The sequence below is a fragment of the Solenopsis invicta genome, chromosome 3 (assembly GCF_016802725.1).
Source record: "Solenopsis invicta isolate M01_SB chromosome 3, UNIL_Sinv_3.0, whole genome shotgun sequence".
Taxonomy (NCBI): Eukaryota; Metazoa; Arthropoda; class Insecta; order Hymenoptera; family Formicidae; genus Solenopsis; species Solenopsis invicta.
Genome location: NC_052666.1, coordinates 31368919 through 31385174, shown reverse-complemented (window position 1 = coordinate 31385174; position 16256 = coordinate 31368919). Strand labels below are relative to the sequence as shown.

The window sequence follows — 16256 nt, the reverse complement described above, 5'->3', positions numbered from 1 at the left end:
TTTGTTCACGACTCTCTTGCTCGTGAGAAACTGACGCACAATACGTATGGTTAATGAGAACATTATCAGCTCGTTGTGTGACGCAAAGTATATGATATTTTTTGTTTGATATGATTTTTATTTTAAGACCAGGTTAACTTAGGTCATATTAGTTTTATGTGAATGAACAAAATTATCAATGTAAGTTAACATGATACTACAATAAAATTTTTTAGCTTGTAAATAATTAATTGACATATAATTATATTTTCCGTATTTTTAATGTTTTTTACTCACTTATCTGCTATTACCGGATAAAAACCTCTCGTATTGTATTACAAAATTATCTTTTCTTTTTCAAAAAAAGAAAATACCTTAAGTGTGTACATGCGTTTTACGTGTGTATATGCGCGCGTGCGCGCTTTATATCTTAATTTTTTTTACAGAACCCAAGGGTACTATCTTTGTATTTTCATTGAAAATTTTTTCTGTTCTAATCTAAGTGAATCTACTTAAATTCAAAAAAACTTCAATGGAATATAATGTAATTTCAAAGTATTAAAGCGGAAACAGTACAGAACAAAAAAATTTTATTGAAATAACACTTTTTTATTACCCTAGTCGAGGTAAGACTTTTCACAATAATTTTTTTACAGTTTTTTGTGATTAGGAGTAATAGTAGAGATATGTACAATAATCAAATAAATATTAATTGCAAATATTGATTAGCAATTCAATTTTATGATATTACATTTGGATTCTTCTCTTAAGCTGTGTTTAAGACCGACAATTATGCGGCGCGCTGTTTAGGAGGAATTTTGTAAATGTTTATAAAATTTATTTAAAAGATAATTGAGTACTAACAATTGCTTTTGAACGGTTATGCCGTATTTATTATTTTAATAGTAAACTGAGTTACAATCTTAGCCACCTAGGTTAAGATTGTATCACCGCTTGTTTTGTTTAAAAATCATTAAAGATTGATAGAGGAAAGGAAGACTCTTAGATAGAATAAAAATACATAGATACTACACTTGGATTTTATTTATTAAATGTAGTATATCAGTTATTTAAAAAAGCAGTGTATTCTCTATATAATTATTGCAATTTAAAAATTTTATACATTTATTTCAAAAATACACACAACTCACCAAGACTGGAATTGTGCAATTTTAAGACATTATCATTCTTTTGGAAATATTACATACTACTTGGGTTAAGATTGGAAGATTTTTCAATGAAAATAAAAAATAGTATCATTTGAGTTTTGTGGAAAAAGTAAAAATTCTATCACTTGGGTTGGAATAGGAAAAATTTTTATTGCAAATGCAAAGGTAGTACCACTTGGGTTTTGTAGAAAAAAATAAAAATTTTAAATACACATATTTTTTTTATCTTTTTTGAAAATATACAGTTCCGATAACAAAATTTTCTATAGTACTTTAATGAGTATAATAAATGTTGCTAAAAGATTAATAGTTCAGTACAACGAAAAATGATTGCAATATACTAAATATTTTTAAGACTCTTTTAAACAGATTTTCTTTTGAGAGAACCCGCGTCCTTTCTACGATCTTCTAATCTTAAATTATGATGACAATGTGTTTTTAATTCTCGAATTTGTTCCTCTAATTTGGATAGTATCAAAGTCAGTTTTGTATCGTCAATTTCTTTGTTTTTGTCTGCTAAACTAAAACATAACAATACGAATTTACGTTAGACGTGATTTCAATTGTCGACAAATGGAAAAATGTACTTCAAATTGTAAAATCGTATATAATTCATACTCATCGTTCTTGAAAGATTTCCTGGCTAACGGAAATAAAGCTTCTTTTAGATGCGTTGGAATCTTTGGAGGGTTCATAAAAGGATTCATATAACGAAAATATTTTTTATGAGAGGACAGCACAATTGTTGTAGTAATTTTGCGTCTTGAGCGAAATAGCTTTCTTAAGAGATGATGTAGCCATGGCCTGTGAAAGATTCGGTGTGACATCACTTTTTCTAGATGTGCGACAAATTTTGCTTGTTTCATTAATCGACGTATGTGACCCTAATGGAACAATATTGAAACATAATGAATAGTGAGATATTGAATAGTGAGATTTTGTGGGACTATTTCTAAGTATTTGTATATCGTACCTCTTTCTCAAGACCTTGAATGTCGTTAACCACCAGACCGATCATAAGATTAATCAGAACGATACTGGCCAGCATGACGAAGACCATGAACACGATTTCACTTGTGACTGGTAGAAACTTGTCTTTAATTTCAAACAGCTTGTCGTAGTCATACTCGCCCATCATCATTACCACAGTTATCTTTATAGAATTCCAGAAATAGAAAAATTGATTGTTTCCGCGAAACAAAACGGCAAAACTTAATGCAAATCCAATAATCAAGGAGCCAAATACTAAGAGAACCTAAAAAATAATAAAAATGTCTTAATATATAAAAGTTAATTATAATAACAAGAGTGTCTGAGATAAATTTTTATGTAATATTATTGACGTGATTTTTTAAATCGGAATTTATTTCTCTACTAATTACTTATAATTATTTATAATTATTTATAATCTTATTTATGGTTAAAGAATTTGAAGCATGAAAAGCATCAGTTTAAACGAGCATCAGTTTAAACGATAAATCATGAAATTATAGATTGCTCACAAAGGCAAGCATTATATTCGAGTTACAACTACTCTTATGCACTCAAGAATTTTCTTTTATGTATATATAAATAGCGCAACGACTTAAAAAAAAAAAAAAACGGTTTTGTGATAGAAAGTTGAAAAATAATAATTTTTATATTTTGCAATAAAGTTGTTGTAAGATGTATAAGTTATAGTATAATTTGCTTTAAGAAAAAACGATATATTAATTACTTTGCTTAACCTTTAGAATGTTCGTCAACACCGTGTAAAACATGAGTGCGTAATCTCCCCACATTAGAACTCGGCTAATTAACAACATCATTTGCATCCAACTCAGCAAGATTGCGATGCTGATGGAATGTAGCATCCAATCCATGCAATTCTGAGACTCACTTTCTTCTTTTGAGCACTTTGCGAACCCTCCCGCTATCGATATTATCAAGGATAGTATGACGCATATGAATGACAACCACGTTTCTAGTTGTCTCAAATAATACCTGAAATGTTTAGGAATATAAGTCAAGCATCAATTAATCGAAAAATGCAAACTTTTATTATTTGGGTGAGTATTTACTTTGGTTCTAATATAATTTGAATTATATTGTGAAGCAAAAGAATACAAGAACAGGTTGCTACTATTCTTCGAGTCGCCACATGATCAGCATCATTTTGTGCAAACATTAAAGCATAGTTCGAAAGAGAAATAACAAAGGACAAGTGTGTAAGTATAAGAAGAAAGAAAAATATTCTTAATCTTTCCCACTTCAATCTGAGAAAAGTTTCCACAACTGGATGCCGTAATATTTCCAGTTGCTTTATATCCGATGCTGCGGCAATAATGGCTGTGACTACTTTCATTTGCGCCTGATCTCTTGGAGCCAATATACCGAAGTCTATAATGATCTTTAACAAAGGTTATTCGTTAGAATTCAGTAAAGAGAACATAGTATAATAAGAGAATAGTATCTATATCTGCACATAGGAGGGTTTAACGGAAAACGATGGAGCGACCCTTACATTCTCGTATTTCTTTGAAGGAGAATTATCGGTTGCAAGACTTTGTACGCAAGAATTCAAGACGTCTGTTAAAAAGTCGAATGGTTGCGCAATATGATGAAATATAGCATCCACGGCGGTAACTCCCGTGTCTGTTTCGGCAGCTAAATTAGCTCCACGTCTGAGCAATGCTTGAACGCACTCGCGATGACCCTGATAAACTGCTCTATGAAGAGCAGTATGATTGTTCTAAACGAATAAAGTTAATATAAAATTTTGATGTACATAATTTTGACTCAAATTTTAAATTATTTGTAAACTGCTGCATCTAATATGGCTAACCTGATCGTGTATGTCAATGAACGGGCGTGAAATTGTTTCAAGTAGAACCGTTAGTGTTTCAATATTCCCTGTACTCGCGGCGATGTGAAGAGGTGTACTTCCGGAGCTCTGGCATTTATAGATTGGGAATGCACCATGTGATAATAATATCTTCGTTGCTTCTGCACTGCCTAGCATTACCGCATGGTGTAGAGGAATGTTACCTAGCAAAGTTGAGCGTAATTATATTTGCGTTATTTTAGAAGTGATACACACACACACACACACACACACACACACACACACACACACACGAACGCACGCACGTACGCACATAATTGTCATCTAAGAGTTTTCTTTGGCAATGACGGATTTGTGGTCAGGTATAAATCTCGACAATGACATAGGATGATTCTACCTAATGCATAACGTCCAATTGATTGACTAATACCAGTTTCCGGATGAACAGCGTTAACGAACGCCTTCGCCTCCACTAGAATTTTAACGATTTCGACGAACTTAGTCATTTCATTGAGATCGTAGCTTTTCACCGCGCTTCCTGCTAAGAGTAACGGAGTAATCCGGAGCTCGTCTTCAACATCCACATTTGCTACATCTTCGACTAAAACGCGCACAACGTCTGCGTGATTATTTTCCACCGCATAATGCAAGGGCGTTCTTCCTTTGCAGTCGGGTATTGGCAACTAAAACAAAGTATTTAAGAAAGGAGCGTAATTTCTATTTTTTTATTCAGACTTATTATTAGTAGAAATTCACGCTTCATGTTCGATGTACGAACCTGTCTTTCTAACGGGCTATATTTTATGTTTGCGGTGCATAAACCATCAGGGATGTCGGTCTTAAATGTGTATATACCGACTTTGATGTTGACGTTTCCTCCATTTTGAAGAAGCCACTTTGTCACCTCAATATTACCGTTGCACGCCGCGTAATAAAGTGCGCACCTACCAATATTATCTATGCTGTTTATATCGGCGCCTCTCTTCTTGAGTCGATTCAACAGATCTATGTTTCCTTGCCACGCAGCCATCTGCAGAGCTGTTATTTGAAGAATGCCTAATGGACGTACGTATTTATTTTCGCGATCGCGCGCCAAAATTTCACTCGCCTCGTCGAACTTTTCATTTTTGATCGCTGTTATGAGCGCAGTATGATCCGAATCGTATTCTTCCATTGAGATTTTTCCACTTTTGTACGTCAACGACAAAAATTAATTCGTCCACGACTCTCTAATGCTCGTGAGAAACTGACGCACAATACGTGTGGTTAATGAAAACATGTAACCGTTATCAGCTCGATGTGTGACGCAAAGTATATGATATCTTTCTTTTGATATGATTTTTATTTTAAGACTAGGTTAACTTAGGTCACAATAGCTTTATGTGAATGAACAAAGTTATTGATGTAAATTAACATGATACTACAATAAAATTTTTTAGCTTGTAAATAATTAATTGACATATAATTATATTTTCCGTATTTTCAATGTTTTCTACTCACGTAGCTGCTATTACCGGATAAAAACCTTTTGTATTGTATTACAAAGTTATCTTTTTTTTTTAAGAAAAAAGGAAAAAACCTTAATTGTGTACATGCGTTTTACGTGTGTATATGCGCGCGTGCGCGCTTCATATCTTTATTTTTTCTACAGAACTCAAGGGTACTTTGTATTTTCATTGAAAATTTTTTCTGTTTTAATCTAAGTGAATGTATTTAAATTTAAAAAAAAACTTCTATGGAATATAATGTAATTTCAAAATATTAAAGAGGAAACAGTACAAAACGAAAAGATTTTATTGAAATAATAAATTTTTATTACCTTGGTCGAGGTAAAACTTTTCAAAATAATTTCTTTACAATTTTTTGTGATTAGGAGTAGTAGATAGTAGAGATGCGTACAAGTATTAAATAAGCATTAAAATTGATCAGCAATTCAATTTTGTGATATTACATTTGGATTCTTCTCTTGAGCTATGTTTAAGTCCGACACTTATGCAGCGCGCCGTTTGGGAGGAATCTTGTAAATGTTTATAAAATTTACTTAAAAGATTATTGAGTACTAACAATTGCTTTTGAACGGTTATGCCGTATTTATTATTTCAATAGTAAACTAAGTTACAATCTTGGTCGCTTGGGTTAAGATTATTTTACCACTTGTTTTGTTTAAAAAACCATTAAAGATTGGTATAGGAAAGGAAGAATAAGATAGAATAGATAGAATAAAAATACATAGATACTACACTTGGATTTTATTTATTAAATGTAGTATATCAGTTATTTAAAAAAGCAATGTATTCTTTATATAGTTATTGCAATTTAAAGATTTTATACATTTATTTGAGAAATACAATTCACCAAGATTGAATATTAGATTACGCAATTTTAAGACATTATTACTTTTTTTTAAGTACTTAATATTGTAGGATGTTAAAATGTTAGCTAGGGAAAGAGAGTGAGAATGAGAGTATGAGAGTGAGAGAGATGCGAAAACGAGATGCGGCGTTACTTTCGGAGCGATACGCGGTATCCGACAGAGGAAATCGGCAGCGCTTTCGGAGCGCGACTCGGCGTTCGGTAAAAAGGTCCGGCGTCATTAAGTATAGATTATCGGAATAGATTGAAAGAGTGGACAATGTCGTTTGAGTGACACGAAGAGCGAAATTAGCGGTGTTCGGCGCTGCGTGGTAGCGGCGCGGCGCTTTAGAGATTTTTGAAAAGTGTACATGTGTGTGAATGTGTGTGTGTGTGTGTGTAAATGTGTGTGTCCGTGTGAGGGATATACGAAGCTGTGCGAGAGCCTGAGGACCAGAGAAACGATTCTGCGAGTCGAGAGAGCATTCTGTAGACACTCAACGAAATATATTATACTTATTATCTAGAAGCCTTTAATTGATAATCACTCAATATTATTTCATTTAAGAATTCATTGGAAATTCCTGTACTTTTGGTTTCTGCAGAACTAAAACATAATAATACGGTTCAACGTTAGACATATTTTTAATTCTTAAAGCATGTAAAAATATACTTTAAATTGTATAATCCAATATAATTCATACTTATCGTTCTGGAAAGGTTTTTTGACTAACAAAAATAATGCTTCTTTTACATGGACTGGAATCGTAGAATTATAAACATTATTTCCATCAACCAACTCTATAAACGGTACAATTCTGCAATATCTCGAGAACAGTAAACTCTTTAAGCAATCAGGTAGCCAAGTGCTGCGAAAGATTCGTTGGAACATCACTCTTTCTAGATGTGCGATAAATTTCGCTTGTTTCTTTAATCGACGTATGTGACCCTAATGCAACAATATTGAAACATAATGAATAGTGGAGATATTGAAAAGTGAGATTTTGCGGGATTATTTCTAAATATTTGTATATCGTACTTCTTTCTCAAGACCTTGAATGTCGTTGACTGCCAGACCGATCATGAGATTAATCAGAACGATACTAGCGAGCATGACGAAGACGATGAACACGATTCTGCTTGTGGATGATAAAAAAGTACTCTCACTGTTCTTAGTGTCAAACAGTTCCTCGTACTCATACTCGCCCATCATCATTACCACAGTTTTTATGATAGATTTCCAGAAATTTTGAAATCTGTTGTTTCCGTGAAACAAAACGGCAAAGCTTAATGCAAATCCAATAATCAAGGAACCAAATGCTAAAAGTACCTAAAAAATAAGAAGCTCTGAATGTGGAAAAGTTTCTTATAGAAGAGAAGAAGGTATTGTTACTACTGTCAACAATATGGATACCCCTATTATCTTCGTTATTAAGCGACATAGTCTAACAATTGCTTATGGAGTTACTCGTTTAATCTCCCGTCCTTTTTTAGTAATGCTAATATGCCAATACATAATAACTGACAATTGTTATGAGGCATTTTTATTTTTAAGCACTTCTAAACTTTTTCAAGGTACACTTTTTTAACTTTTAATTACACATTCTTTCTCATTATTCTTAAACTTGAATGTATTATCGCATGAATCTACTCCTAGACTCCAGTGTTTTTTTTATTATTTAACTTTTTGTTTGGCTGCATGTATATATTTCGAGTTATACAAAGTTAAAATAATAACATGGAATTTTGTTAATATGATTTTTTAAGCGAAATTTTTATATCGAAATATTTTTTCGATAAGTCGATTATTATTCTAGAGGGCGATGCTTAGAAATATTAGAGACATTATTTTATGTTTGTTATTTAATGGTAAACGGCGATAAAATAATATTTCTAATGAAATTCTTAATGGTATTTCTAAAGTTTCTCGTAAAAAAACTTTAAAATTTCCTCTTTCGATTGATATGATTGATCAACTCTTTTGGTTAACTAGAATTCGAACAGCACGGCAGCAAAGTTTTGTTAGAGTCTGTGGGACTGCTATTGTGTGTGAGTGAAACTTTTTTGTGAATAATCTTATGCAAAAAAACTAAACAAAACATGTTCGAAGTGATACGTTCGTGTATGTTACTTTGTCTAAAGTTAAAATACTACATTACCGTGGAAAAAGGGACTTCTGCGCGGGACCCAAAATATATTATGAAACACATCAATTTGCAATTTTTGACACTTTGAGTTAATCAAACATACCTCATATTTGCCTTGTTATGTAAGTATACTTTTTAATAGAAATGACAATAATTTTTTTTTAAAGTAAGATTCTTTAGCTTTAAAACGCCGTATTGTAAAATCCTTAAAAGTTTTTAGTTTTGGAGATATGATTTTTTAAAGAAAAAGTGGATTTTTGAACAATTCTTTCTTATTTTTGCTTAATGTTTTTTTTTATAATTTCACAATAAATCATTTTTTTGGCAATGCCGATTATGCAGTCACATTTCTGACATTCCAAACTTTCATTAAAAAAATAAATTTTTAAAAATATTGTAATCAAAGTCATAACTTCTCAAAGTTGAAAAAGCCTCCCAGACCCAAAAATGTGTTTTCGTATTTTACAGGATCGGTGTGTTTAAAGATTAAAAAAAAATCGGATTTGTCGTAAAAAGTTAAAAAATGCTAATTTTTATATTTTGTAATTAGATTTTTGATAAATGTATGAAATATAGTATAATTTGCTCTAAGAAAAAACAATATGTTAATTATTTTGGCTAACCTTTAGAATATTCCTCAATACCGTGTAAAACATGAGCGCGTAATCTCCCCACATTAGAACTCGGCTAATTAACAACATCATTTGCATCCAACTCAGCAAGATTGCGATGCTGATGGAATGTAGCATCCAATCCATGCAATGCCGAGACTCGATTTCTTCCTTTGAACATTTTACGAACTCTTCTGCTATCGACGTTATCAAGGATAGTATGACGCATATCAATGACAAACACATTTCTAGTTGTCTGCGATAATACCTGAAATGTTTAGGAATATATGTCAAGCATCAATTAATCGAAAAATGCAAACTTTTATTATTTGGGTGAGTATTTACTTTGGTTCTAATATAATTTGAATTATATTGTGAAGCAAAAGAATACAAGAACAGGTTGCTACTATTCTTCGAGTCACCACGTGATCAGCATCATTTTGTGCAAACATTAAAGCATAGTTTGAGAGAAAAATAATAAAGGACGTGTGTATGAATATATGAAGGAAAAAAAATATTCTTATTTTTTTCCACTTCAATCTGAGAAAGGTCTCCACAACTGGATGCTGTAATATTGCCAGTTGCTTCATATCCGAAGTTGCCGCAATAATGGCTGTGACTACTGCCATTTGCGTCTCAACTCTTGGAGTCAATATATGGAAGTTGACCACGATCTTTAACAAAGATTCCATTTATTAGAATCCAGTAAAGAAAACATAGAATAATAAGAATGTAGTATCTATATCTGCACATAAGAGGGTCTAACAGAAAATGTGGGGCGATCCTTACGCTTTTGTCACATTCTGGTGTTACGCAAGAATTTAAGACGTCTGTTAAAAAGTCTAATGGTTGCGAAATACAATCAAATATAGCATCCACGACGGTAATTCCGATCTTTGTTTTCGCAACTAAATTAGCTTCACGACGGATCAAAGCTTGTGCACACTTGCGATGATTATTAAAAGCAGCTACATGAAGAGCCGTAATGTCCTAAAACGGATAAAAGTACGTAATATACAAGTCTGTCTTATATAATTTTGTATCAAATAAAAAAGCTAACCATATAAGGTGTATCAATATCAAACTCGGGTGATATTGCTTCAAGTAGAATCTCTAGTGTTTCAATATTGCCTAATTCCGCGGCATAATGAAGGAGCATACTTTCGTAGTTCTTTAATGGCCATACACCATTTAACAATATCTTCGTTACTGTTACACTGCGTAGCATTGCCGTAACGTGCAGACGAGTGATATCTACCAAAGTTGAGCGTGATTATATTTATGTTATTCTACAATGATACACAGACATTTGCGCACTTACGTAAATGATGTATTTAATTGTATTAGTTTTCTTTGGCAATGACGGATTTGTAGTTAGGTATGGATCGATGATAACATACTATGATTCTATTTAATTTGTAACGTTTAAATAATTGATTGTAATAATACCTGTACTATCTGGAAAAGCCTTAACAGACGCTTTCGCGGCGACCAGAATCCCAACGATCTCATTGAACTTATTCATTTCATTGGGATCGTTGAGATTTACCAATATTCCTGCTAAGAACAACGGGATAATCGGGTACTCATCTTCAATATTCACATCTGCTCCGCTTTCCACTAAAACGCGCACAATGTCTGCGTAATTTTTCTCCACCGCGAATTGCAAGGACGTTCTTTTCCTGCCGTAAAGTATTGGCAACTAAAACAAAGCATTTAAGAAAGGAGCGTAATTTCTATTTTTTTACTTAGACTTACAAGTAGAAATTTACGGCTTATATTACGAACCTGTCTTTCTAACGAGCTATATTGCATGTTCGCGGTACGTATATCATTAGGGATTTCGGTCATAGATGAGTAGATACCGATTTTGATGTCGACGTCTCCTCCATGTTCAAGAAGCCACTTTGTCACCTCAGTATTACCGTTGTAGACCGCATAATAAAGTGCGCACCTACCAATTTTATCTTTGCTGTTTATATCGGCGCCTTTCTCGTGGAGTTGTTTCAACAGATCTATGTTCCCTTGCCACGCAGCCATCTGCAGGGCTGTCACTTGAAGAACACCTAATGGACCTACTAAGATCCTAACGATCTCTTTGAACTTAGTCATTTCATCAAGATCGTCGCGATTCACTGAGTTTCCTGCTAAGAGCAATGGAGTAATCTTGCTGTCGTCTTCAACATTCACATTTGCATAGTGTTCCACTAAAATGCCTACAACATCTGCGTGATTATTTTCCACCGCATAATGCAACGGTGTTCTTTCCTTGCAGTCGGGTATTGGCAACTAAAACAAAGCATTTAAAAAAGAAGCGTAATTTCTATTTTTACTTACAAGGAAACACAGGGAAGTGTCCGCCTCAGATTAAAACGAGTTTTTAATATGTTGTAGTACAGATAAAAATAAAGGACACGTATTTTTTTATACGTGCCCATACGCACTTTAAGGGGGTAAAACACCCCTTTGAAGAAAATCGGTTTTTTTTCTTTTGAAGCGTATGCTGTCGAAACTATAAGAGATAGAAAAAAATGTTTTAAATGAAAGTTGAATGGCTTCAAGAGTAATTTATAACAGCGGAAAAAAAATTTTTTTTTTTAATTCTTTTTAATACTTTCCCCCACCACTTACCTATTTTTTTCCAAAATTTTTATTTTTTTTATAAGCAAAATAAAGCTTATTTTATTACGAATTCAACGGTATGTGATAAAGTTACGATACAACATTCCCATTTTCCAAAAATAATTAAAAACCTCTCTATACGCACGGTACGCGCACCCGTCCGCGCGTTCATGCGCTACGGAAGTGACTCCCTTCGATTTCGACGTGCCTTTAATATGTTGTACAGATTAAAATAAAAGACACGTATTTTTTACACGTGTCCTAATACACTTTTAAGGATGAAACACCCCTTTGAAGAAAATCGGGTTTTTTCTTTCGAAGCGTGTATCATCGAAACTATAAGAGATAAAGAAAAATGTTCTCAATGTAAGTCGAATGCATGTCTTTTTTCTTGCATAAGATGACAAAAACATTTCGAGGACAGTCTGTGTCTAATATGAAAACGCAGACATTGAGAAAAACATTTACTACAAAATAAAACGACACTACACTAAAGAATAACAACAATTACGGTGTTGTAAGACATTAATTTCTTGTTTAGAAAATAATATGTAATTAATATAAGTTAAACATTTATTTACTGGTCTACATGATTCGACTAGAATAGTTGTTTTCTTCAACATTTTACAGATAAGGAGACTTGGATTACAAAAAATTATTACTTACACATTTCATATCTTTCTATTACTACACATTTCATAACCACACTACTGGCGCGTGCACTTTGGGTCATTTCCTTACATACGTAACTCTTTAATCTATACACGTCAATACTGCCGAGACGTAAACATTCTATTTCAAGATAGGAAATGACCCTAAGTGCACGCACCAGTAATGTGGTTATGAATATTTTTACACTAATGGAATTTAATAAACACTTTAATTGAATTGTATAAATGCAGTATAAAAGATGAAATTTCTAACTAATTTTTTAATTAGTTTTATGTTAGTTCTCTTGTTGTTAGTTGATGAGCTCGCGTTAGATAGTGAAGATATGGAATGTGTAAGTAATAATTTTTTGTAATCCAAGTCTTCTTATCTGTAAAATGTTGAAGAAAACAACTATTCTAGTCGAATCATGTAGACCAGTAAATAAATGTTTAACTTATATTAATTACATATTATTTTCTAAACAAGAAATTAATGTCTTACAACACCGTAATTGTTGTTATTCTTTAGTGTAGTGTTGTTTTATTTTGTAGTAAATGTTTTTCTCTATGTCTGCGTTTTCATGTTGAACACAGACTGTCCTCGAAATGTTTTTGTCATCTTATGCGAGAAAACATGCATTCAACTTTCATTGAGAACATTTTTCTTTATCTCTCATAGTTTCGACGATACACGCTTCGAAAGAAATTTTCTTCAAAGGGGTGTTTCACCCTTAAAAGTGTATTAGGACACGTGTAAAAAATACGTGTCCCTTATTTTAATTTGTACAACATATTAAAGGCACGTCGAAATCGGAGGAAGTCACTTCCGTAGCGCACGAACGCGCGGACGGGTGCGCGTACCATGCGTATAGAGAGGTTTTTAATTATTTTTGGAAAATGGAAATGTTGTATCGTAACTTTATCATATACCGTTGAATTTGTAATAAAATAAGCTTTATTTTGCTTATAAAAAAAATAAAAATTTTGAAAAAAAATAGGTAAGTGGTGGGGGAAAGTATTAAAAAGAATTTAAAAAAAGAAATTTTTTTTCCACTGTTATAAATTACTCTTCAAGCCATTCAACTTTTATTTAAAACATTTTTTTCTATTTCTTATAGTTTTGATGGCATACGCTTCGAAAGAAAAAAACCGATTTTCTTCAAAGGAGTGTTTCATCCCCTTAAAGTGCGTATGGGCACGTATAAAAAAATACGTGTCCCTTATTTTTATCTGTACTATAACATATTAAAAACTTGTTTTAATCTGAGGCGGACACTTCCCTGTGTTTCCTTGTTAGACTTACAAGTAGAAATTTAAGGCTTATATTACGAACCTGTCTTTCTAACGAGCTATATTGCATGTTCGCGGTACGTATATCATTAGGGATTTCGGTCTTAGATGAGTAGATACCGATTTTGATGTCGACGTCTCCTCCATGTTCAAGAAGCCACTTTGTCACATCAGCATTACCGCCGTACGCCGCATAATAAAGTGCGCACCTACCAATTTTATCTTTGCTGTTTATACCGGCGCCTCTCTCGTGGAGTTGATTCAACAGATCTATGTTCCCTTGCCACGCAGCCATCTGCAGGGCTGTCACTTGAAGAACACCTAATGGACCTACGTATTTATTTTTGCGAACGCACGCCAAAATTTCACTTGCGTTGTCGAACTTTCCATTTTTTATCGCTGATATTAGTGCAATATGATCCGGATCGCCGTCTTGCATTGCAATTTTTCCGTTTTTATACGTCAACGACAATGATGTGACAACGAATTGATTCGTCCACGACGCTTGTGAGAAACTGACGCACAATACACTTGGTTAAGAACATCTATCCATTATCAGCTGGATGTGTGACGCAAACTGTATGATATCTTTGTTTTGATACGATTTTTATTTTAAGACCAAGTTAACTCGGGTCACATTAGCTTTGTGTAAATGAACAAAGTTATTGATGTAAGTTAACATGATTATAAAATAAAATTGTTTAGTTTGTAAATAATTAATTGATATATAATTATATAAATTTCTGCATTTTTATTACTTTTTACTTATTTAGCCGTTATTACCGGATAAAAAAATCTTATATTGTATTAAAAAATTAACTTTTTAACAAAAAGGTCCCAAGTGTGCGTGTGCGTGCGTACGTGTCTGTGCGCGCTCGTTTTTAATCTATTTTTTCTGCAAAATACCTATATAAGTGGTACTATTTTTGTATTTTTATTGAAAATTTTTTCTGTTCTACTTTAAGTGAATGCATTTAATTTAAAAAAGTTTCAATGGAATATAATTGAATGTAATTTCATAGTATTAAGGAGGAAACAATACAAAAATTTTATTGAAATAAACAATTTTATTGCAATAAAAAATTTCTATTTCCCCGTGCGAGGTAAGACTTTTTGTAATAATTTCTTTACAGTTCTCCGTGATTAGGGATAATAGTAGAGATGCGTACAAGCGTCTAATAAATAATTAAATTAATTAGCACTATTAGATTCGGATTCTTTTCTGGAGCTGTGTCTTAAATCCGGCAAGTAGGCAGCGCGCAGTTTTGGAGAATCTTGTAAACGTTTTTAAAATTTACTTAAAAAATTATTGAGCACTGTTTTCAACTGATAATGACGTATTTATTATTAGTTTTAAGAGTTCGCAAAAAGATCCTCTTTTTTTTTCAATTTTTCCGCGAAGTTTTTTGTTTTTTTTTCTTAAGGGAAAAAAAATTTATTGGAAAAATTTTAAAATTAAGTATTGTAATATGATGGTACCTCATTAGTATCAAAATTTTACAATAAAATTTTTTAACTGTAACTGGTCTCATTTACTCGTATATTAGGGTTCAAAGTTTGCCATATTTCGATCTGTGATCACTTCAATTTTTCTTGTCACTTTCATTCTAATTAATATTTTAACACTTGTATTGGAAAAATTAAAAAATATATAATCCAAATCTTGTGCTCATGAAATAATAGCAAGTCGAGTGAATAATTTGAAATAATTAAATTTATAATAATATACAGGAAACAGGAAACTATAAAACAAGATTACACTTCAGGAATTAACTGGATCAGGATATGGTGAACTAAAGTTAAAAATCTGTATCAGTGAGAAATAACTAGGAAATGGTTCGAATAAAGTTATAGACTAATGTTAGTTTCTGTCTTCAAGTTTCTGTCCTTAAAGTTTTTTCTTTCTATTTATAATAACATAAGTATGAAAGGAAACAAAAATCAAATAAATAAAAACAGAATTAACGTATTTTTTAAATAAAATAAAATGTATGCTTTTTGATAATTGCTGATATTCAAAATTCTTCACAAAATAATTAACATAAATATTAACTTAAATTTGTCTTTAAATTAGTTGTTAGGATTACATTTATACAACAGTTTGTTTAATAATTAATAATTATTAAAGTTTAGATGATGTAATATTCCAAATATAAGCTGCGACCGCACTCACGAGCGTGGTGCAACTTTGTTGCGTACTCGTGACGCTAGTTATCATAAAAATCCTTATACGAGATTAATTCTCTTAAACACGTGAAATTAAATATGAAAATTGGGCGCCAAGCACGAATGAGCGTGCCACTCTCATATCAATATTATACTATCGAAATCTCTAAGTTAATATTCGTAATCGTCTCGAGCAACAATGGGCTTTCTTAACCGTTAGCTCAGCCACGAAATTGGCAGAAGGGGCGGTTTGGTGTGGGCTATCGGATGGAAGAGAGGGAGCTTAGAGAGAACACATCAATGAATCATAAGATTAACAATTATATTTCTGTATTTTCTGACATTGAATAATAATTCGCAACAAGAATGCATGTTATGTACGCGTACGCGGCTGGAAAAAATGCCATCACGCGGTCGTTGGCACGAGCTTACTTAAAGACAGAAGC

The 16256-nt window shown here is 32.5% G+C and overlaps 2 protein-coding genes across 20 annotated transcripts in view; one reads left to right on the top strand and one right to left on the bottom strand.

Annotated features, from left to right (window-relative positions):
- Positions 1-16256, top strand: part of LOC120356820 (dipeptidyl aminopeptidase-like protein 6) — a 528524-nt gene that overhangs the window by 394391 nt on the left and 117877 nt on the right. The window lies entirely within an intron of this gene.
- LOC105204585 (transient receptor potential channel pyrexia-like) lies at positions 121-14169 on the bottom strand. 5 transcript variants are annotated; one of them, XM_039447175.1, is made up of 10 exons: positions 13688-14169; positions 10871-11371; positions 4370-4655; positions 3973-4175; positions 3652-3879; positions 3209-3537; positions 2876-3131; positions 2122-2403; positions 1767-2032; positions 121-1669 (listed from the first exon to the last, which is right to left on the bottom strand). In XM_039447175.1, exons 1-10 carry the CDS (start codon positions 14081-14083, stop codon positions 1510-1512), a joined length of 2907 nt encoding a protein of 968 aa, XP_039303109.1. In that variant the 5' UTR covers positions 14084-14169; the 3' UTR covers positions 121-1509. The 5 variants fall into 5 exon arrangements, with proteins under 5 accessions (XP_039303109.1, XP_039303110.1, XP_025987876.2 ...); XM_039447176.1 differs by having other exon boundaries at positions 1363-1669; positions 4403-4655; XM_039447177.1 differs by lacking the exons at positions 121-1669; positions 1767-2032; positions 2122-2403; ... (3 more) ...; positions 3973-4175; positions 4370-4655 and adding exons at positions 6203-6931; positions 7029-7273; positions 7364-7654; ... (3 more) ...; positions 10143-10336; positions 10532-10784.